The sequence below is a fragment of the Sinohyriopsis cumingii genome, chromosome 3, assembly GCF_028554795.1.
Source record: "Sinohyriopsis cumingii isolate HCF-2022 chromosome 3, ASM2855479v2, whole genome shotgun sequence".
In the NCBI taxonomy this organism is placed as follows: Eukaryota; Metazoa; Mollusca; class Bivalvia; order Unionida; family Unionidae; genus Sinohyriopsis; species Sinohyriopsis cumingii.
The window spans coordinates 101,202,544-101,226,788 of NC_142963.1; the positions used below are offsets into that span (position 1 = coordinate 101,202,544).

Sequence of the window (24,245 nt, forward strand, 5' to 3'; positions counted from 1 at the left end):
TACAAATCAGGTGTCCTTGACCACTGAACTATCAATCACAGATTCAGCAGCAATGTCTTTCTCAAGTATAATGTAATGACAAAGTTGATTAAAACTGGGTGGAAAGCAACCTCATCATGTAGAAACCAAAATGACACTTTCTGCCTGTCATCTGGACCTTTCATCTCTTTGCCTCTGAATCAGTAGTGAACTGTTGCTGCCAAATGTAGTCTATCTAATGTATCAAGTTTGAAGCAAATCTGGTAAAAAAAAAGACTTGTTATGCAGTGAAGACAATCAGAATTTTTAGCTCCATTGACTCTGACCTTCCCAAAACTTGTAGCCTCCATGGTTAACCCCAAGGTCTGAGAAAAATTACCAAAGGCATCAAAATTGGGGGAGGTTTTTTTTTTATACTACAAAAACAATACTATAGACAGATAAATGGGTGGACAGACACCAATATCACTATAGCCATAAAAATACAGTAAAACTAAACAAACTCACATCAAGCTGAAGCTAATAAAGTTGTGGATCACAATATTTCAGTATTTTTTAAAAAGAACTTCAGTCAAAACCAGAAACAATTTTGGTCCTCTCCCTAATGAAAAAATAGAATTAGACAACCCCAATGGACCTGCTGGGAAAACAGAATAAATTTTTACGAATTCATTAAAGTTTCTGAACAATCCTCTTCACAGAAGTTTCAGTTACATACAGGCAACCACTACAGCACTGTACAACTACCATTATGATATCAGAACCATATCGCTATTATCATTTCGAGATACCATTAAAAACTGAACATGCACAAGCATTAATAAAATGTGTGTGAATTTCTTGATCTTGCTAAGTGATGTTCAAAAATAAAGCTTCTTGGTACACAGTCAAGATAGGCTAGTACACAGTGAAGATAGACTAGTGAGCAAAACAGTCTGATTAACTATAATACATGTGTATCATGCATGTTGCCAACTGACCTACATGACTTGGGTACCATATACATTCCCATTAAAGTTGAACCTACTAAACTCTGCACTTATTGTTGATTATGAATAATACTTACACATGTCAATACTTTCATTTATATAATAATACATTTTGGAATAATTTACTGATTGCAGTGGTATATTTAATGCCATATGGGAAGACATAATCTGAAGTTAATATTGTGGGTGATGCCAATCACTGGCGTGTTGCAAGTGGAGTGGTAATGTATTTGAGTAGGATTAGCTTAGTGGTATTTATTTCTGAGCTGCACATATGTAGCTGGTCTGTTTAACCTCCAAATCTCTGGCATAAACATACAATTGCATACTTGTCATAGCCAAGCAAAGCTTAGGGGTCATCAATTCATGACTTGGTAACAATTATAACTATTAATGCCTCTTGTCCAGCATATTTAGCACCAAGCAACCACCAAAGTGGTGTCTTTAAAAAAATAAGAAAAAAGGTTGAAGTTAACATTGAAATCACAAATGAGAAATTAAAATCTGCACTTCTTTGCTACAGTTGTCAAATAAAAACAAAAACAAAGCAAACACAAGAGACCCAAGTGGGGCTGACATCACTCCTCTACCTATATAGAGTCAAGTGCATGAGTAGTTGACCTGAAAACCTTTATCATTAGGATGTGTTCTGTTGAAATTTCCTACACACTGACTGCATGTTATTAAAACAATACTGTATAAAGGTTTCTCAAGTTTTTGTAATGTCTTCTATATTTACTGGCAGATCAATGTTGTTGGTCAGATATGCTAGGATACCTCCTCAGAGCTGGTAATATTTTGTTAAGTGTTTTTTTTCTTGTGTGACAAGTTTGAACCTCAGCCAAGTCATACCAAAGACATATAAATGGTACTAGCAGCTGCCTTGTTTGGCACTCAGCATTAAGATTTTAGTGCTAGGACTAACAGGCCTAGCGTCAGGATAATGTGAATGGGTTGGACATGATGCTACATATCTACTGCTTGATGCTCCAGTGGTAGACATCACTATAAAATGCCACAATGCAGACATTGCGGTGACATGTCTAAAATTGCTAAAGCTGTGTTTAAATTATTTTTCTTTAAAACTCCATAAACACAAATCATTTTATATAAATCTGTATTATTTATGCCAGAATACTTTCCCACAAATTTGGTAAAAGTTGCTGACTGTGAGTGTTGTTCAAGTCGGTCCAGCTTTGATAAGCAGTGCCTGATAGGTCATATAAAACATTAAATTTTTTAATATATTTTTATAACAATGGCCGTGCCTGATGACAGATAAAGTAAAAACAAATGGGATCCACGCATGACCCTACATTATTGGTGGGTTTGTGAGTTATCAAGGGAACAGTACATTAATACTTGTGTATTCTGGCACACAAAAAATGGCCCGTTCAGAACAATGCATGGGTTGTCTCTATGGGTAACAAGGTCAGAACATATGTAGTGCTATCAAAACACCGGTGAAGTCCAACATGGATGTGATGTATTGTTGTCTTACTCCCAGATTATAGCCTTTTAGAATCATTAATTTTTGAATAAATTGTTAAGCTGATGTTATTCATACTGTTTTTAGTGCTTAAATAAAAATAGATAGTAGACTGAATTGTCGATATTGGCTAGTCTTGAACGTACTACTAGATGAGATGATGTCAGCTTAATATGGGTAATAAAGTTCATTGTCCTATCTAAAATCTGATGAATGGCAGGGTTACCAATTAACTTTACATTTTTCTTGGAGGATTTCAACAAAACAAAATAAGGCTCAAAAAGAAACTTTAGTGGTATTGTATTATTAGAAATACCACAAAAAACCTGGTTCTTTGTTCATGTACTGTGGCATTTTTGAATTAACTATGCTTTAATTCTGTCCAGTTTTAAAATCAGTCAAATAACTGGTACTAATAAAGGTAAACATATACTAGAGTCCACTGCATCACATAAAGCTTGGAAATATGCAACAGAGAAAGTCTGACATCATGTCAAGTAAATGTCACCAGAATTAATGTATAATAGACAAACAAAACGTACACTAACCTGTAAATTGAATGCAAACTGTGCATTATGTCCTTTTGAATGATGTTTAAGATATGGGCCAGTTAATAAACCAATGTCACCATGTCTATTATCAGATACTGATAGATGTCACAGAGGTGTTCAACAATTTGCTTCCTTGCAAATCCTATACTGAATTTTGTTCTGTACATATATAATCTATATTTGCTGTATGATGTACCTGTGCTGTTCTAGAGGACTGGTAGTTTTGTTTGTAGCATCTTGCAAATTAAAAGGCTGATCCCTCTTGTAGCTCCAGGCAAATTTTCTTACCTGTGCTTATTGTCAAGACTAGGTCATAAACAATGCTTCACATTAACAGGTTACATTTCTCCCACTATAATGAAAAAGAAACTCCCTGGGGCTCTTGTACATATATATATATATATATATATATATATATATATATATATATATATATATATATATATATATATCTCACCTAATCCCCTATCACTATGGTCACTATGTGCCCAGCCTTTATTAATCATTGGAGCTGATGTGGTTTAAGACAGTGGTCAGTGCACCAATTAGCCATGGTATGTAGATCTAATACAAGTAAATACTGCAATTAATCATTTACTAGCTGTAATCCTTATATACAGGTAAATTGCAAAAGGCCATGGTATTTCCTGCCAAAGGTATCAATGATGCCTACAAATACTGGTTGAAATTATAACAATGCCAACTAGGTTAATTGCTGTAACAAAACAGATCAACTATTATTAATGGCAAGTATTACCTGCAACACAAGAATGTGAAAAGAAAAGCAAATTAAAATGAGATCCCTTCCATAATGGAGATTTGATAATGATATAAGATCATGCTCTGCTGACCTTTCAATTCACCAATCAAATTGCAGCTTCATATTTATAGGAAGAAAAAAAATTTGGTAACATATCATGACAACTTTCCACAACAAGATATGCATTGCTTGACAGGTTACAAAAAATAACGACCTGGAATTCCAGAAGTTAACAGAACTTCTATCGGTACCTGCCATTATTACTTGCAGGATATCTATTTTAATCAGACTGCTGAAAGTGAACCCTGATCGGCATTATCATAATGGTCCAGAAGATAATGATCTACCATGATTTCCTACAAAATAATAGACATCAGCTGGAAAAATGCAGCATCTTGATGCTGTTCTCAGTTATCACTAACCCCACATGTATAAACATGCATATTTTTTCCTGTCCCATAACCATCAACTAACACAGCTCTACAACCAGAGTACTGGTCCAAATCACCCCATTCCTCCAAAACCTCCCCAAAATTATTCTCAACTGCAGACCACCCCTGATCATATCCCCAAAAATGTCAAGTCCCATTCTGAAAGGGTCTAGTGGTAGTTGTTGCCATTTAAAACACATGCACTGATGGGCAGAGTAGAACATCTTTCACATCTTTTTTCTTTCAAAAGCTTGGGGAGAATTAGAATAAACCTGTTGACCCTGTTCTGCTTGCAGATAATGAAACAACAGATTTGTTCTTACATGTACATTAAACAGCGTAAACCAATTTAAATTGCCATCACCAATTCTGCTACTGTAAGCATTCTGAATAGTCAAATACTGCAATGTTTTGATCACAGCTGTCACACCTTGATATTTTTCCATCTATACAATCATTACAGTTCTGTATTTGCAAATATGCATATCCTCCACTCCTACAAAACATCAATACTTCCCAAACACAATAAGCAACAGTTGAAAACATGTACGATTTTACCTATTAAGCATCCCTGTTAGTAACATGAATTCAAAACAAGAGGCCACTGTGGGTTTAGATCACTCACTTCTCTAAAACACTAATCCGTGGCAACAGACCAAGAAATCAGGGTCAGTAGGTCATATATCTGATTAAAATCAGATCTTCATGTCATACCTGAAAATCTGAGACAGACCAATTAGGGGTTGCGTTCTTCTGATAAGCAATGTTATTACTATAATCACTAATTTTATCAGCCAATCAGATAAAGTCTTGCATCTTTGTGTTTGGCAGACTGAGATGCAAGTATGGCCAAAGAGCATCAATGTGCTGTCCAATCTGACTCATCAATTTTTTTACAACTGCACTTCCACTGGCTAATTCGAAGGACAACGGCATATAACACCTAAGAGGCCACTGTCAGATCTTCACATAGGGCAGTGGAACACTGATTTTAATTAGACTGAGTAGGATGCATTCATTTGAAATTCTTGATTACACATTATGAAAACATGTTTCAAATAATCTCCGGTTTTCATCCGTACATGATGGCTCATCAGCACTATTGTTAGTTCATTAGTGCAAGGTCCCTAAGAGAGAATACTTTTTGACCAAATCTGTTCTGATCAGTATAATTTTTTAAGATAAAGCTCCATGTTTTCGACATTTCTTTAGCCATATAGGAGCAAAATGAACCATTTCTTCTCAAAATGATATCCTGCAGGAGAAAATTCTTGTACCACCACTTATGCAGAGTAAGCAGATCCAATGGGAGTGACTAAATTTATTTCTGTTGAACACACAACTGAGATTTTTTTTATCCTTTAGGTTAATGAACTAAAAAGATGTGTTATCTTCTGTATGACAGTCCAGCTGTCATGTTAAACATTTTCTCTGACAACATATTCACCGATTTCTTCATTAGATAAAACCAGTCTTTCCAGTTCTTCACTGGAATAACATTAAGCTCTATATGTACTTAATAATAAAAGTCTTCATCATTAAACCGTTGATCCAATTATACGAAAAAATCTGACTAATCACTGCACTGAATTTTGATATCAATAAGCAGGATTCTTCCGATGAATGAGGAATAGGACCAAAGAAATCGCAATCTGATTAAAACCCATATTAAAACATCAATATGCATATCTGAAAGGTGCTGATACGATGTCATGTTCTGTGACAATCATAATAAAACACTGCCACTAATGAAAGAAAACGTAACCAAATTCCACCACCATCCACAAAATATAGTTATTAACAACAGCTTTATTGAATACAAGATGCAATGATTTATCTTATAGGATACTAAAATTATGTTCCAAAGGATGTAAAGAGGTTTGCAGAACATGAAATATTATCATGCTTGCTTTGAGACTCTTTAACTATTTTTTCTGTACTGGACTTCCATGTTCCAAATTTGGTCAGTTTTCCATGACACAGGCTCTCACATTTTAAGAAATTTAGTTCCGGACATGCATTTCCATCCTGAAACAAGAGCTCTGTAACTATTCAGGGCCTATGAAACTGCTGGCCTGGCTGTTCCACTGATCTCCATGACAAAACAGTTAATACTGACAGCTCCAGGTCCAACAGGGCTAGTTAACCCTTCTATAATCATGCCCTGTGAGCTGAGCCAATGAAAAATCTGAGTTGGCAACTGCTCTTAGTTATATCATGCAAGGAAATTGGAGTTAAGTACCATTTTTGGCAACAAAGAAGACACCAAACAATGCTGTCCTTGGTAAGTCCCGAACCCACAACCCTAGGATTATAAGTCAGATGCTCTAATGAAAGATTTAACTTGCCTTTGATTATATTAATACTATCTAGTTACTGGGTTTCCCTCTGACTGTATTCTGGGTTTGGTGGTATGGACTTCATATTTGACCCAAAACTTATGTGAATGCTTTCCACCCACTTATGTCAGTTTGACTCTTGGAATTCTGCCTCAAGCTCAAATACTGTAATCAGTACTATATCATAAACTCTGACCTTCTTGTTTTTGGAATGACCAAGTTTATGCACCTGCCTGCCCTGCTAGTCAGTTACCATTGTCCACAAGCATTCCTGCCACCCCCACCCCCAAGTATATATATATAATTATTACCAATGGAAGTGGCAGGAAAACTTAATCTGAGCCTAAAAAGTCTAATTAATCTATACATTATATTCCATAATTACAGGAAACTGAAAAATGTACATTTATTTTTGCAACTAACCTGAATCTGCAACAAAATCCATGTGGATTAGTACCATTATAAAAACACAAAATGTACTGAAAAATTATTTATGTACAACACTCACTTTAACAAGTGTAAATGTCTAACTTTCTCATCATGATTGTTCAGTCAAGTTCTCAAATATTGCACTCAGCATAATGATGTGCTTGGTCTGAATGCTGCATTGTCACTCTCATATTCTTCTTTTTCAATCTGTAAAATACTAGTACCTGTTCCTTTTTTTATCCATGCTTTGAAGTTGAAACAAATCCCTCCCCTCCCCTTTAATATTTCTCAGTCATATAACAACCAAGAATCATAACGTTAATGCCTGTTCTATTTAACATCTCACACCATGTTTTTTTCAAGTATAGACTGTTCAGCAACCTAAATATGCATGTACTATCAAAATATAATGAACCCTGAGATGTTTTCAAACTGAAGGAACACCAACTGTCTTTTTGGAAATGTGTCTTGTGTAGCTGCTATATATAGAAAATAAGGAAAGTACCTGGAAGTCTATGATAGACAAACATACTCTTACTCTTCTTTTTTTTTAGATGAATAATACTTTTAAATTTATATGGTTTGGGACAAAAGACATGATATTAAAAATGACAAACATCTTTTTTGCTTCATTTTTTTTATACCAAAAAGGTGTAATCTATGCAGAGGCAAATTAAGACGTAATTATGTGAGATAAAAAAAAGCATAATGATTACACCAAAAGCATTATGGATGGCATGCTTGCTTTAAAGTTAAGTTGTCAGGGCTGCAAGAAATTGTCCAATAATTTACACAGACCTCAACTTCAACCTTTTGTTTGAGAAGATAAATGGATTGTTTGAGTTACACTGAAATAACTGGAATTTAAAACTTCATTACAGAGTAAGATGCAAGATCAGCTGTGACAACTAGAAATTAAAAATGGCAGTTGGAAATCAAAGAGAATTACTGGCACCAAACATTCCTTTCACTGTGCAGTCATGCTTTCAAAATAATTTTTAATTATTAACTTCAATTGATTCTCTAGATAAGTGATTGTGTTCCTGGTATATAGGACATTTTTCAGGTCTTATTATTTGTAACACTGCTGTTACACAGTGCACTTTATTCCATTATTGGCTGTATGTCATCATATTATATCAAATTTGATTTTTAAATTCAAATATTACATCAAATACAATGGGTCAGAGGAATAGTTAAGATTTATTTCTCAGGGAAATATCAGCACAAAACTGACCCAGAGCAAAAATGAACACCGCAGTGCAAAACAAAGACAAGACACTCCACCAAAATGCATGGAGGAGTTTTCTTAGATTGTAAATTTTCTGAATAATGATGGAATTTTTGTTTCGCACACAGTGCAAAAGATACTCAAGTGAAAATTTCGTTTGCCACTGTTGAGAAAACAAATCTAAAACAAGGTCATCTGATCGACATCTAATCTGATCCGAAGAATGGTGACTGGTCCAATGCGAAAGTTTAGAAATTATATGGATTGCAAAAACTGTGAAGAAAGTAATTCTTTTCATGAAGTAACCCTAAATCAATGAGATTTCCAAACAATTTTATGTGGAGATTTATAAATACTGCATTTCAATTTAATATGTGATGTTCCAATTTTCTACTGGGTTTCCTTGTTTTTATGTTATGTTATAACTGTGTATTACTCAAAACTTTGGCACTTTGTGTTTGTCGATATTTGCAAACAAATTTTTCTTATAGTCAATCTCATGATTCTAAGGTTAATGATTGTAAGTTCTAATCTTCACATTTTAACTCTTGCAAAAATGTCAGTTCAACCACCTTTTTGTGTGTGTGTGTGTGACTTGGATTTTTAACATAGCTTTACAAAAAATTTGGTCATATTGCTACAGTGTCTTCAGTGTGGGTTTATAGTGATGTCCAGCACTGAGGCATCATGCCACAGACATGTGGCATCATGTCCCACCCAGTCACATTATCCTGACACCAGCTGACAAGTACTAACACTAACTTCTTAATGCTGAGCGCAAAGCGAGACAGCTGCTCATACCATTTTTAGAAGACTTTCAACCACCCTTTGCTCTTCAAGTTTTACTGGAAACTCACTTACATTCAAGTCAATTCCCTCCATCCCAAGCACACTCAAAACAATGGTAATATTTCTGTCACAGTGGTTAAATTAATCTGAATACGTGAAAATAAATACCAGTATCCATGATCTGACAGTATTTATATTAAGACTGAATTATTCTCGTTAATGACCTTTTTAATTAAATATTTATATTAAATGTATCTAAATATATAAGAAAACATTGAATGACTCACATAAACAAATTAATTCAAGATTTTTCGTAAGGTGAACGGTATAGATGCCTCAATGATTAGGTCACACATATAGGGTAAAAGGTCTCGTGATATGTATACATGTCAGGTTTGTAGTACGTTTCAGGTGGGTGGAGTGTGCAAATATAGCATGGCACGACATCACGTACAGTGGTAATAATTTTACTCATCTGTCCACGTTAACCTTTAATGCAATCTTTATTTTGCTGACATGTTAGTTTGACGTATAAAAAAGTATTCTGAAAGAAATTTGACAAGAATAAGCAAGTCAAAATGGGTATAAGTCACTTGTGTAAGTGAACTGGTTGGCTTCATATCTGGTCAGCTTCTGGACTTGTTAATAAAAATGTATCCTTTCCAAATTACAAGATCTCAATAACTGAAACTGACTGGCGGTGCATGATCGCAATTGATTAGATATGTTTAATATCTAGTATCAACGCATTATACATGTCAATGAAGAAAAACTGAAACTTCTAGTTATATAACTGGTATCACATTTCCAGGTACTAGTGTATCACTGAATCTTTGGGGTGAAACAAGATCAGAAGGTAAAAATCGTTCCCGCTGAACCACATGTATTTAACGTTACTTCAGTGCTATTAATTCTTATAAGTTTTGTAAAGAGGTTATCGATGTATCACTTGATCATAAATAGCAGTCCGTTTCTCGCGTGTGTGGGTTACTGACATTACTGTAAATCAATTCTCATATGGAGTGACAGAACTCCGGCTGATTTCTAATTACACTGTACATGAACAGTGACAGTCAAGTGTTTAAGCGATCGACATACCTTTTGACAAAACAGACATTACTAGTTTTATAAGTACTTCATGACGTACATCCATTATTTTTAAAACACGTAATCTAAACGTAATGTGTGTGTGTGTTGAGAGAGAGAGGGGGGGGGGGAATCAGTTTAACATTAAACCAGTTACCAACCACTAATCAAGACAGATACAGGCTATAAATTTACCTTTCTGTTCCGGTCTTCACTGATATTTGAATATCTGTTGCTAATTGACCTGCCAAATGAGTCCAATCCATAAGGAATTCAGAAAACTCTGCTCCTAGAGTCTCCTTTTTTAAACGCTTTCCCTTTCTGTCTATCCTAACACTCTCACTCTTTATTCTCCATGATATTATCTCGGACAATAACTAGATACATGCATTCACTAACTGGCTGTTTTATGATCGGGAGAACCAGTCAAGCCTTGTGCGAGCTAGTGAGGTAGTTGGTCACATGATCAGATCAGACGGCCTACACGCATTGTCTAAGGCTGGCAAAATGACTGACTGCTCTGTATTTGTGGCCCCCAATAGTTTGTTATTGGCAACAAATTTGTCACTGAATTTGTATATAGAGACTGGAACACTAGTCTATCCTTCTAACATATGTATTGTATTTACACCTTAGTTCCAAAGATATATAGCAATTGGGTTGACTCGGTTTTATGGAGCATTTCAAATGCACATGTATAAATTGGGGTGTTGAACTTCAAAGCACAAGGGGCAGAACAAAGAGCAACTCCCATGTGGGCAAACTCACAGTAAAATGCAGCATACAGCACTTCCATCTGGGTCAACCTGGAAGGCTATCGGTGATAATATTTGTAATTAATTCTATCTCACCTGAATGGGAGCTTTAATTGTACTGTCAAGATTCAATAAACGCACAATTACCTGTCTAGTTAAAAAAAAATTGGGAGCACTATCATTGTGGTAAGCGTATCATTTTTCTAGCATTATACAATACATCTTACCCATATCAAACGTGTAAACGCGTCCATTATTAAAAGAAAATAGGTGTAAAAATAAGAAAATCAGATTACACAAAATGGGAAACTGTTTAACACAGAAGTACTAACTCGACAAACGGCAGAATGTATATTTTGGTATTGTTATCAATTTTACTCTTTCGTATGATAAAACAGAAATTCGTCTCGCAGACCGATGTTAGCGAAGAAGAGATTTTAAATACAACACTTCTGACTGGGAATAATGGTAACACTATATAAACTACAACTTTTGTCTAAAGATATTAAATTCAACCAAAGAAATGAGAATACACCTGTCTTGTAGAGCTAAAGTAATACTACACAGAATCCAAGTGATGAACGTGTTGCCTAGTTATTGATAAGCATGTTTCATTTTGATGATCTGAATATAAAAAAAGCCCATAAATATTCCTCAAAATGATTGCAATGTAATTTTGTTGTTTTCCCCTCTGTATCTCTAAAAAGATAATTGATTAAAAAAAGTCATACAATGTTCAGAGAAAATACTTGAGCAAAATCCCCTTAATGAGCATTTCTATTGGCAGGACAATGTTGTTTCAAGTGATACATACAAACTATATAAGGGGGATAACCTATCTGACTCAACAATTCTGTCCAGGATTATAATTTGAATTATGTCCCTTTACATATTTTGACTGGCCTTTTACAGCTTAAAAGTATGAAGGCATTGTTATTACGAACAAAAACTTTTCTAAACAGTTGTCAGTAGACACCAAACCATATGCTAAATTAATGGATGGAATCCATCAAAGGCAAAATTGAACGTATTTGTCATAATATTGTTACAAAAACTATGTTTCAGTTGCACCAAGATCTTTTTTTTAAACACAAAAAATGATGTGCCTATGGGTCAGTGTTTTTTACAAGGATTTTGCAGAGTTCTTCCTCCACCAGTTACACTGGTTGCCGTGTATTGTGTTAAGCCCACAACAACCACAACAACAACAAAAAGGAGCTCTAAGTTTGTATCACTATTGTAAAAAATTGTGGTTCAGTACAGTATAATCTGCCCTGTGTTAATTGCCTCAGTACAGTAATATATGTCCTGTGTTACTTGTTTCAGTACAGTATAATCTGTCCTGTGTTAATTTCCTCAGTACAGTATATTCTGTTCTGTGTTAATTGTCTCAGTACAGTATAATCTGTCCTGTGTTACTTGCCTCAGTACAGCATGATCTGTCCTGTGTTAATGTGCCTCAGTACAGTATTATAGGTCATGTATTAATTGGCTTGGTACAGTATAATCTGTACTGTAATTAATAGACCTCTACAGTATAATCTGTCATGTTAATGTGCACAAGTACAGTATAATCTGTCATGTATTAATGTGCCTCAGCACAGTATATGTCATGTATTAATTGGTCTGGCACATTATAATCTGCCCTGTAATTAATAAAGCTCTACATTATAATCTGTCATGTTAATGTCCACAAATAGCATATAATATGGCATGTGTTAATTGGGACAGTACAGCATAATCTATCACATGTTAATGTGTCTCACTACAGTATCATGTCAATTATTAATAGGCTTGGTACAGTATAATCTACCCTGTAATTAACAGTATAATCTGTTGTGTGTTAGATGGCACATTAGTTAAATCTGCCCTGTCTTAATATACCTCAGTACAGGATAGTCTGTTCTGTGTTAATGTGCTATTAAACTCCAATCAATCGATCAACTAGATAACACTACTTTCTTTTTAACTGAATAAAAAGCCTAGAGTCAAAATCATACTGCTTGAATAAGCGGTACTATGATGATTTCCCAGTCAGTCAACCCTTCCCTCCAAAAGAAGCCAAATTTTTAATATCTTGCATAGTTGACTGCCCAAATTTACACAGTTGTACTAACTAAAGTCTAACTGCTTTAGATGTAATATACTTAATCTAATGCCTTTTTTCATACAAAAGTATAGAGAAGCACAAAAAAGTGGTTGTGTTTTTCAAACTCTGTTTGCGCCATTTCAGATGGCTGAAGATGGCCGTAGCTGAGGAATGACAAGTCACTTAACACAGGGGTCGGCAACCTATTTTACATAGCGTGCCACTTTTATCCGAACTAATTAAAAAATGAACGAGCAAGTGCCACCAGTAAGAGAGTAACACTGTTAAAATCAAGATTTCTGGCTGCCCTTCGCGTGCAACAAAAAAACCCTTGACATGCCACATTGTGGCAAGCATGCCATAGGTTGCAGACCCCTGACTTGACACGTAGTTTACTTTTCTTAAACAAAATGAAAATGGCTCATCACATTTGGCAAAATGTTCTCAGATTTTATTTGTACACCAATAAAAATGAAATAGCATTTAGCAGTGCTCTAATTTCTTTGAACACTATTCTGGAAACTTGAAGAATTTGTATTTGTAAAGACTTTTTTTTTACCGGTGCATAGTTATGATACTGATGGATCATAAAGAAACCAAGCTGTACACTGTAATGGGTTTTTTGATTCAGACATAACGTTTTTTTATTTTCATTTGTTTTAAAGTATACTATTTATTTGTTTGATTTATTTAGCAAAAACTAAAAACAGATTTCTAATGTTTCAAGCATGCATACTTTCTTGTACCTACAGGACAAAAACAATTTGACCAAATTGTTTGGGAAGTTTAAATTTACAGATATCTGAGTGCTGAATGCTAAAAGCCACAACAACAAAAAAAAAACAAACATAATTACATAAATGTTTGTGTTCATGGAGTGTTTCTCTATTTGTTTTTGGGAAACTTGCTACCTTACAGTTTTAGCCATATACACATGCTTTTTCAATGCATGTTAAATGGACATGTTTATCAATGAAACAGGTGGGCTACCACACATATTGGTGACTTTTCCACACCTGATAGTACTAAAAAAAAAGGTAAATTTGCAAAATGCAGACAATTCCATTTAGATCCATTTTTTTTCCTTCAGTTTTCTGACATAAAAGACCTAATATCAAATTTAGTAAAGTATTTGTGTGATGGCAAGTGTCAAAGTGACTTTATTTGGATGACCTATGTTTCACTATATGCAAAAAGTTATTTTATCAGACAGACAAAAATCGCTTCCATATGTACCCTATACTGAAGAACATGGATATAGAGAACAATTATCATGATGTTTGGATCATAAAGACACATGGACTGAACCCATATACAAAATTTCTTCTGTATAACTGTAAGAGTTATCCAGAAAAATAACCATGTGGACAAAATCCATTTCTCCTGATGTGTTTGGATAACTGATTCATTACTTGTTGTATCTAAACTTTTACTTCATCACATAGGAATGCACACCATGATACAATGGCCTAAGTTGTTTCAGTCATTTTCTTTTCTCAGATAAATAGTTTTATGAAAATGTCAAACGATCTTTCAAATATAAAACTTGCAACCCAAACCTCAACAAAACTATTGATGACAGCGCCTTCAGTGGGTGAAAAATTAAAGGTTTTACTTGGAAATAGTTCAACAGGATCCTTTAAAATGAGCCATATACACACATCATCTGAGATTTAATTGAGGTAACTGTGATTGTATTTCAAATGCACCTTGTCTATAGCTTACAATTCATGTAGACTGTAATCAATCTGAAATATTCTTGTTGAAGTGGCAAGAAGTTTTTGAGGTCTCCTAGAAATTTGCATAAGCAAAACATTTTTTTAATGAAAATGATCAATTATGAACAGAAATAAAAGCTGCTACAAAAAGATTACAGAATGTATCTATACAGTTTAATGGCATATCAGCACAACAAAGGTTATATAAGTGGTGTTTAAAGTTTTGAAAATTGCAAAGATGACTGTTTTTTTTAATTTAAATAACAAAACAACAAGAATGTGAAATCATTTTCAAATTCATTAAAATAAAATAAAAACAGTTTATAACAAAGAGCAGTTGTTAAAATCTCAATGCCTTTTTGGGATCACAAATTTTGGATTGGTTTGATGTTTATGGCAAAGAAATACAAGTGGATTACTGAGTAAAGTGCCTTTCACACAGACACACCACAGTAGTCAACCTGGGCAGATACAACGGTAGGATTTGAACACTCTACCATTTTGGTGGCATGTTTAGCACACTGACCTTCAAGGCACGAATTCTGGAAATTGATATATACACATATATACACATATTTAGGAAAAGGTAAGACAGTACTTTATGCCAGCTCACCTGTGACTTGGCAAAGAATATGCCCATACAGGAAACTGGGCCTATCTAACCACCAGTTGTATATACCCACCTGAAAGATCACCATCACAAATCCAAGTCACAGCAATCAAAACCTGGGTCTGTTAAACATACGCGTCAGAAAGCAACGGATGTAAAGATCTGGTAATCAAGAATACTAAAATATTGATAGCAACATTTAGATGAGTTTTTTTTTTTTTTTAACATCCAACTTTTACATGCCAATGAACTCTTAAGCATATATCATTGAGTCACACTCCATGATATCTACAGTTGTACCTGTGTACATTAATGTATGGTATTAGACTATGTCCCCCCAACCCCAAACTGCCTACCTGTGAAGACTCACATTTTATGACAGAAATTTCAACCTAATGTAGGTCAAATCTTAGCAAACATTACCTAGAGTGTAACTTGCATTGATAAACAAGATGAAAATTGCTTTACAAAGATGACATCAATCCAGAAAACATTTCCAAATAAGACAAAGATTTATGACAAAAATGCATAATTAATGAAATATATTTCATCAGTGACATTTGTCATAAGGTAAAACTGTATAATCATGGACTGCACATGAACAAAGTTATCATTCATTTCAGTGGTAAATGACCATTTGTTTGTTATCATTGATTTCAGTAAATTTGTGGTGGTAAATGACCATGTTATTCATTTCAGCGAATTTGTGGTGGTAAATGACCATTTCAGTCAATTTCAGTCAATCATTCATTTCAGTCAATTTGTGGTGGTAAATGGCACTTTCAGCTTTGTTAAAGAAAATGTGACATACAAACTGTTCAAAAGTATATCTGATGATTCTGTTACACATGCATATCATATTCTATTGGCATACTAACATTTTGAACTTTTATCACTAAACAAGCAACTGCCATACACAGATTGCAAATAGATACAATGAAGAACGACCAATTGCACAATCTGATTAAAAGCAGATCTCCACTGTTATACATGAAGATATGACAGCAACTGATTAGTCATGTTCTGGTAACCTATTTTATTATCATAATCACCAATTGTATCAACCAATCAAATGAAGTCTAATATCTTTGCATTTGGAGACTAAGCACTGTGGATGAAGAGCATGAATGTGTTCCGCACGATTTGATTCACTTTCAGATATTTAAAAGCTGCATTTCCACTGGCTAATTCAAAGGTCAACAAAACAATTACAGTTTTTAAAAATCATAACTTTATATCTGCAGTGAAGATTGACATGTGATGTGATAGCCAGCTTTCACAGATGACACAAAAATCAAGCTTTTGATTCAACTGAGCCATGAACTACTTTGAACCATATATGATACATCACAGACAGGAACCTTCTGCTGCATAATGATCTAGATTAAAAAGTATCATCTAATTATGACTTCAGTCAAACACCAGAGATCCTAACCCACAAGGTTATTATTTGTCACATTATCAAATAACACCATCAAAAATATGGTACAAATGTTAGATAACAGCCAAGGCCATTGACAAACCATTTCTAGTTGACTGATATTGCAGCATGTTTACCATAAACAGCTATGTCCCCAGCATTTCAATTGATGACAAGTTTATTAGATATAAATAGCAGTCTATAAGTAATGTTATTTGGAAAGCAAAAAAAGGAATTTTCTGCAGACTGTAACCTTGGCATGGACTCTTGGTCAGGCACCTGTTGTCAGTGTGCTTTGTTGAGAATGCCTTGTTGCTGTCGTGATATTACAGGAATGATCTTGTGCAAAAGTGGTCGTATCGTGATGCAGCTCTAGGCACATGATAATATTCTCACTCCAAATAAGTGTTGAGAAGTTTGTACAACCCTTGAGGGGTGATTGGCTTTGAACAATCAAGTGCAACTGTCACCTGTGTCATTGTTGGCATAAACTTGTTCTTTATTCTTTTTTTCCTCAAACAATAATTGTTAGAATATTCTTTAGGAAAATGAAATTTTTTCATGAAAAGTAATAAAATGTTTAAAACGAATTGCTAAAAGAGTGTAATCAGAACTGGCTGGAAAGTTGGAGCATGCAAGAATAAACCACGGGACAAGTTGTCAGTAGTTTTAACATTACAAGTGCCATGACAATTTTAGGACAAGCTGAATGCATAGTTGGCATTTAAGAAGGGAAGAATGAAATTATTTAAGCTCATGTAAATAGGTCTTTCTTTATCCATATTTGGGGGCTTCTGGCATTATTACATTTTGTGGTTGTAGCACCAGGCATTATCTCAGTGACATCATCTAAAACCATCTAATGCAAAATTTTCTTATATACAAGTTTGTTTCTTCATGTAGATCATGTTTAAGAACACCCTTATATTTCTGAAGAACTGCTCCAGTGGCCTAGTGGTTAGAGCGTCCACCTCAGAAGCGGCAGATCGTGGGTTCGATCCCTGGCTAAGTCATACCAAAGACTTACAAAAATGGTACTAACAGCTGCCTTGCTTGGTACTCAGCATTAAGAGGTTAGTGTTAGGACTGGTCAGCCTGGTGTCAGGATAATGTGCATAGGTGGGACATTATGCTACACGTCTGCAGCATGATGTCCCAGTGCTAGACATCACTATAAACTGTCACACTGCAGACATCGTAGCGATAAGAATGAAATTTTTTAAAGCTACGTTAAAAATCCAAATCACACACACACACATTTTTGAAAACAAGTTTTCTTAACACATTAACCCCTGGAGGTTTTTGTCATTTTCGTCTGAAATTTGAGTAGGAAACACATTTTTGAAAACTATTTCTGAATACATCCTAAAACACCAACTTCCAGGTGATCTTCCAATAACATAACTGTCTAGTTGTGTTAGAAACATCGTTTTTCATTGGCTATTTGACTCGCACATGAGCAGAAGGGTAAAAGTTGTTCTTTTTTCTTCTTTGTTTGCTTAATGGACCCATTATTATCGTACTGAGACCACTCGTTATTCCAAATGCTCATCTTATCCTACTTTTTGCAGTTCATACTAGTCTGCCTTAGATCTGAGACCAAAAATCCGGTCACAAAATTAGATTCCAGCCTTGGGCAAATTTTGGGTAGAAATAAATCAGGTCCAAAGAATGAGGTTATTCCTTCTGTATTTTGTAGTGCAACAAGAAATTCCAGATTATTTGGTATCATTGTAGAGCTACATCTGTCTACCTTTCTATAATACCACCCACTTTAGTGTATCATACATGACCTTGACAATACAGAGCTCAGTAGTAGGCTACTACCTCCTGCCATTTAAACTCGTCACCATGGGTTAATGTGTTAAAATTCTTAGTGGTTCCGACAAGTTTCTTACTTACAAACTGCAACAATTCATTATTATCAGAAAATATGCCAATAAAATCATAAAAGCAAAGTGACTAGGAGCAGTTTCTCTACTAGTCAGCTGTTAGAAATGCATTATTCCTCTGACGGGCTGTTGCAAGTCATTCTGTCACTTGACAAGTGACATTTACAAAATCTGTTGTTGTGAAACCTACATAATGAGATCTATCTAAAATTACTTAGGCTGTATAAATACATACATATATATTAGCATGACTATACACAATCATCTTTCTGATATTATTTATTTAGGCTGTTTAATTGCATACATATATATTAGCATGACTATACACAATCATCTTTCTGAAGATCCTGGACTGGCAGGTCTTGAAATAAACAGACATCAAAATGACTTGATTATGTAGCAGTTTGAAGCCCCTGTGCAAAAGAAAGTATCAATAATTCACAGCCTGGGATTGATTTCATTGAGGCAACTGGCTATCGAGTCCTATGTAATCCCATGTATGACTTATGAATATACAACAATAGTCAGTAGTCAGTTCAGACCCTTCATGGCCAATTCATATAAGTAAAGGGCATTTTCCTTTTTCCATAACATTGTTCTAGTTTTAAGAATGACCTACAATCAGCATAATCATTAATTAAATGCAAATGATCAAACACTTCCTATACTGATTTAACTTCTAGTTGTACAACTCATCTGTGCCTTACAGTCTCAACAGCTGTTCACAATTTCACATCAATTGCACCGTATTTTTTTTATATAAAAAAAATTCCTGATATAAATCAGACCTTATTTGATAGGCAATCACACAGGGAGCGTGAAAACAATTTATAGTGCATTATTTCAAGCCAAATAAATTTAACAGACAAATCAAAATCTCAATTTCAGTGATGATAATAAACTGCACAGAACCAGCACTGTCATCACATAATGTGCTGGCCAGTCATATTATAAGTACCAGTCCATGCAACAGTATTTAAAAAAAAAGATACAGTATTGTAAAAGCAGGCATCTGTTCTGGAAAAGTAGATGGTAGTTTACCCAGTGGTCACTAGTTGATAATACTACTTCTCCCGAACCGATGGTCATCTTAACTTGAAGAAATTTTATGCTGTCTTGCTGGTCCTAAATAATAATGTATGGGCCTCCAAGAAAGGTTTATACTGTGCAAAACTTAATTTCCTTCATAGGATACACAGGGAGATAGTTTCATACTATAATACTTCCTTAGTATCAATGATGATATTAAATAGCGACCAAAAGGAAATACAGAGATATATCATCACCAATGCAACAATCATATTAAAAAAACATGGTTCTTGAAATACACTGCTCCCTAATGCTACAGTGCACTTTAACAACTCACAGACACACTTATAATGTGAAGCCAGGTGAGAATCCCATTTCTTTAAAAATGCACCAAAAAGTATCAGAGACCTTTCGCAGATTGTGAAATAAAAGTTAGTAAATCAAATCTTGATATATTGATAATTTCACAGTTGAAAAGGGTGGCTAATTTAAATCAACATAATGAAATTTTCAACTTCTAATATGAAGTCATATTTTATTATGTCCTTGCTACAATGTTCAGCACATGAAGGAACTCAAAATTTATTCTAAAACATAGCTAATATACAACCCCATTTCATCTGGGTAGTTTTAACCAATAATGTGTGCTGTTAATCACCCTAATTTACATATTTTATTATCTAATTACTCTTTATACACACCACTGACATTCACCATTGATTGGGATCTTTTATATATTATCATCCCATTGCTGTATTTTTGTACTATACTTTTATCGCTCTTTGGTAATAAAGCTTTTCGATACAGAAATCTTTATCACAACAATTTTTTGTAGTGCTTATATAGCCTTACAGTGCTGATGTGCCAAAAACATCAACATTTTCTGTATTAATTTTTTTCTCTCTCAGTACACTGTAATTTACCATAAACATTTAAATTTTGACAATTAATTGTTAGTAAAACCAAAAAGTAGAATATGAGTGTTTCTGGTAGCCAATCTTTCCTGTTTTTCATCTGACCCTAACACTTTTTTCCACCAAGAGTAAAAAGAAAAGAAATTGAACATATCCCAAAATTGATTTGTTCATGTAACTGAACCAGTTTTACCCAGTGCTTGAAACACTTAGTACATCATATATACTAGTCATTACAATCTATATTAAGTTTTAAAAGAAATTTTAAATTAAAAAAAACAAAAAAACAAAAAAACAGACCCTACCTTCTCTAAATTTTAATCCAGTACAATAGGAACACATTTTTGGCAGGTGCCTATGGCCTGCTACAGGTAAGACTTTAAGGCATAAATACCAACTAACCAAGTTTTATCAAGTGGGATGCCCTCTTGTATTTAAAGGTGAGAAGTGTCAATTGATCAAAACATTTGTCTTTGAATGTTTCCATGAGAACCTAATGAAGTACTTAATGACATTTTTAGCACAAGACAGGTTATATAAAGCAGCCATTTGGACTGGTGGAGGAAAAACCCAGGAAGAACCAGTGATACACAAAAAGCTACTGGCAAGTCTTGAACCCACATGGATAGAGGTTGTTGTAGGGTTTAACGCCATTTTTCAGCACATGATAGGCTATACATAGCAGCCAGTATTAATGGTGGAGGAACAACCCGGGAAAACCCCGGAAAGAACCACCGACCCACGAGAAGCTACATGCAAGCTTTCTCACATACCAACATAGGCAGACCCCGCAACTCGAACCCATGCAGACAGGTGAGATGGCAGTGATCCGTAATGATGAGCGCTTTAGACCACTCGGGGTCCCTATGGACAGAGGTGACAAGGCAGTAATCAGTCAAAGGCAAGCAGTTTAGACTACTAGGCCACCCAGGGCCCCACTAAGAACATGTAACATAATTAAAGTATCTACCATTATCCAGTAGTTTATCATACTTATTTGCAAATGTGATCAATGGTAGCAAACGAACCAAGTGAAAGGTGAACTAGGTACATGAAATAGCTGTTTCACAGACAGAATTTGTTAAGGAGGAGCAAGTTCCCAAGTTTATAGTGAACTTAAAATTTACAAAATGACACACAGAGGTAACTCAAGCATGAACACAAATTTCACTATAACTTGCAATCAAATCACTGTAATTTACTAATCTAACAATTATTTAAAAATCAAGATTCAACACTGCTGCTTTCGCTAAACAACTTTCAATTTGTTTTCTAAATGCTAAATCTTGTTTTATTTTTATCTAGAGTAACACTAGAATGTATCTACAATCACATGCAAAAAGTAGTGATCTAATAATACACGTTTTCAATGGTACATGCATCTTGAAACCACACGAGTTTTAAAAGCTTTTCCATTACTGGATATATTAAAAATAAAGAAAATTTATACAAGAAAGCAAAGAACTTCATTAGACAAAACTGTTTATTGACAACTGTTACCAATATTATTATTAAAAAAGTATTCAAAAACATTGATCCCATTCCCCCACCAACACACAACATTGATGTTTCCCCCCATCCTAATTTTTCAGAGGTTCCTCAGCAACTCACAGCCTCACTTATTCTGTGAGCTCCATTTGTTGCTGTTTTTACCCCATTATGTACAAGTTGTCGATGGAGATATGTACAGAGAAAAGATTTACAAAAAAAATGTAAAATTTCTTTTTATTATTATATACTGTTTAATGGAGAGAAAAAACATCGATTTGCATGCATTATATCTATTCCGTGCAAATATGGTTAAAAGCTGCATTACTACATTGATATAAAAAAAGTTCTAAATTTTACAATAAATTTTGTTCAACAACACTTTACAAATTTAGCTTGTACGTACAGGTATCATGCTTCAAATTGTCTTCATTGATAAAATGACCGCATTCATATAAGAATGATTCAATTTTTATTTTTGTTAATACATTTCATGCATGGATTGGTACTGTTGGGATGGGGTAATGTAGAGACATCACAGAACAGTTTTAAACAACAGATATTAATCTTTGTGAACTTATTTGCAAGGATTTTTGTTTGTTAGTTTTTGTTGTTGTTCATTTGTACATTCAAATGTGAAGTTTTGTGTGGCCTTGGCAAGATTGCAGTTTAATTTGGTTACCAATGCTGCCTTTTGATTGTCACTAAATTTTGGCTTCACAAGCAACACTAATCAATGCCTGAGCCTGATTTATCTATTGTTTCTAAAAACGACTGAGGTGCGAGTTAAATTGCTACTCTGATTTTATTACTATATCACAAGTTTTTTTTTTCTTCTTCTAAAGAATGTGTACTGTCTCATTAAGTATACAATAATGTATGTGTGACACATACAAACAGGTCATGTAGTTCAGTCACCGAGAGTTTCTATGATTCATATTGAAAACTAAGTACAAGTAAGTTAACACTTACAGTCAACATTTTGCTATTAGTAGTTCATTTTAGTCATTTCTTGATGACAACTAAATGATTACATGAATGTACACTAGAGGTTGTACAGATGACACATTTTAAGATCTACACATCCTGAAGTGGAAAGAGAGGGACAGAAGGAGAGAGAGAATGAGCAGAAAAAGACAAATGAAATGGGCCTAAATATGGAAGTAGAGGTTGGAATAACATACACAAAGGCAGATAAATTTCCTAAATGGGAAAAAAAAGTATATTAGTTCTAAAAGTAATATTGTCATGGTGTCAGCATTATTTTTCTTCCATTGATATATTTCTATAACTATGAAATATAAAATGAAAATAGTCATCAGCCGCATAAAAAATTCCAGTGTGTTAGTATTGACCTTTCACTGTATACATTTCTGTCGAAGGCTTTGATCCTGTTTTGAAAAGTTTCTTGATTATTTTATAGTGTGTGTGTGTGTGTGTGTGTGTGTCTGCCTGTATGTCTGTATGCATGTATGTATGTATGTATGTATGTATACAAAGTAAAATGAGGGAATTCTCCAGTATTTCTTTTCTTAATTTGGTAGTCCTATGTTCTAGTAAAAATGTTGGTAATCATCTTCAAATGAAACACAATGGTTTTTTCTTCAGTTTCCGTGATTCAACTAGGCTTCTCATTTTGTGAATAATCCACTACTGTCTATACTAGCTTACAAGTTGAGTCACATTGTTAACTATAAAGATCCTGATCTGCCATAGCATAATGCGCCTAACAAACTGCACAGAACCACATCTGCTGGCACAATATGTGATGGCAGATCTGGGTCTGTGCCATTTGCAGTTGGTTACAACTGATAGGTGAGTACATCAAGGTAACACTAACAATACAATGCAGATAAATGTTAGCCAACTTCATGTAGAAGTTACCAAGTACAAGGGGACGGATAGTTTTTGTAACCAAACCTAAATATCCCTGAGGGTACAAGAAATTATGTAAAACTGATCCCTCTTGTTACTATTCTGGCTATCCCAGGTACATGTTACAAGTTGCCAAAACATGCACATTCAAGATTAATCAAGTTTAATCTAAATCTACCTCTGGAGGTGATGATGCATCTACAGGTAAATCACAAAACTGTTTCTCATTTTGGGCTTCATACTGTTCATTGGCCTTTTGATTCTGTTCCACCAATTCCTTAGCCAAATTATTAATATCTGTATTTTTGGGGTAAGTTTAAATACCAGTCAAATGCAAGGAAACAAGGTTGATGTTGTCCTTTTCGGCAATTTCTTTATGGAG

The 24,245-nt window shown here is 34.5% G+C and overlaps 1 protein-coding gene across 4 annotated transcripts in view; it reads right to left on the minus strand.

Moving 5' to 3' along the window:
- LOC149803406 (zinc finger MIZ domain-containing protein 1-like) overlaps positions 1-24,245 on the minus strand; it is a 410,193-nt gene that overhangs the window by 29,483 nt on the left and 356,465 nt on the right. Inside the window, exon 1 of one of the 4 annotated variants that reach the window (XM_089953105.1) lies at positions 10,269-10,487. The exons of the other annotated variants lie outside the window; for them this stretch is intronic. Within the exon in view, the coding sequence (XP_089809231.1) occupies positions 10,269-10,339 (71 nt within the window). The 5' untranslated portion in view covers positions 10,340-10,487. Of the gene's footprint in view, positions 1-10,268; positions 10,488-24,245 lie in introns of those variants that run through there. 4 annotated transcript variants of the gene reach the window in all.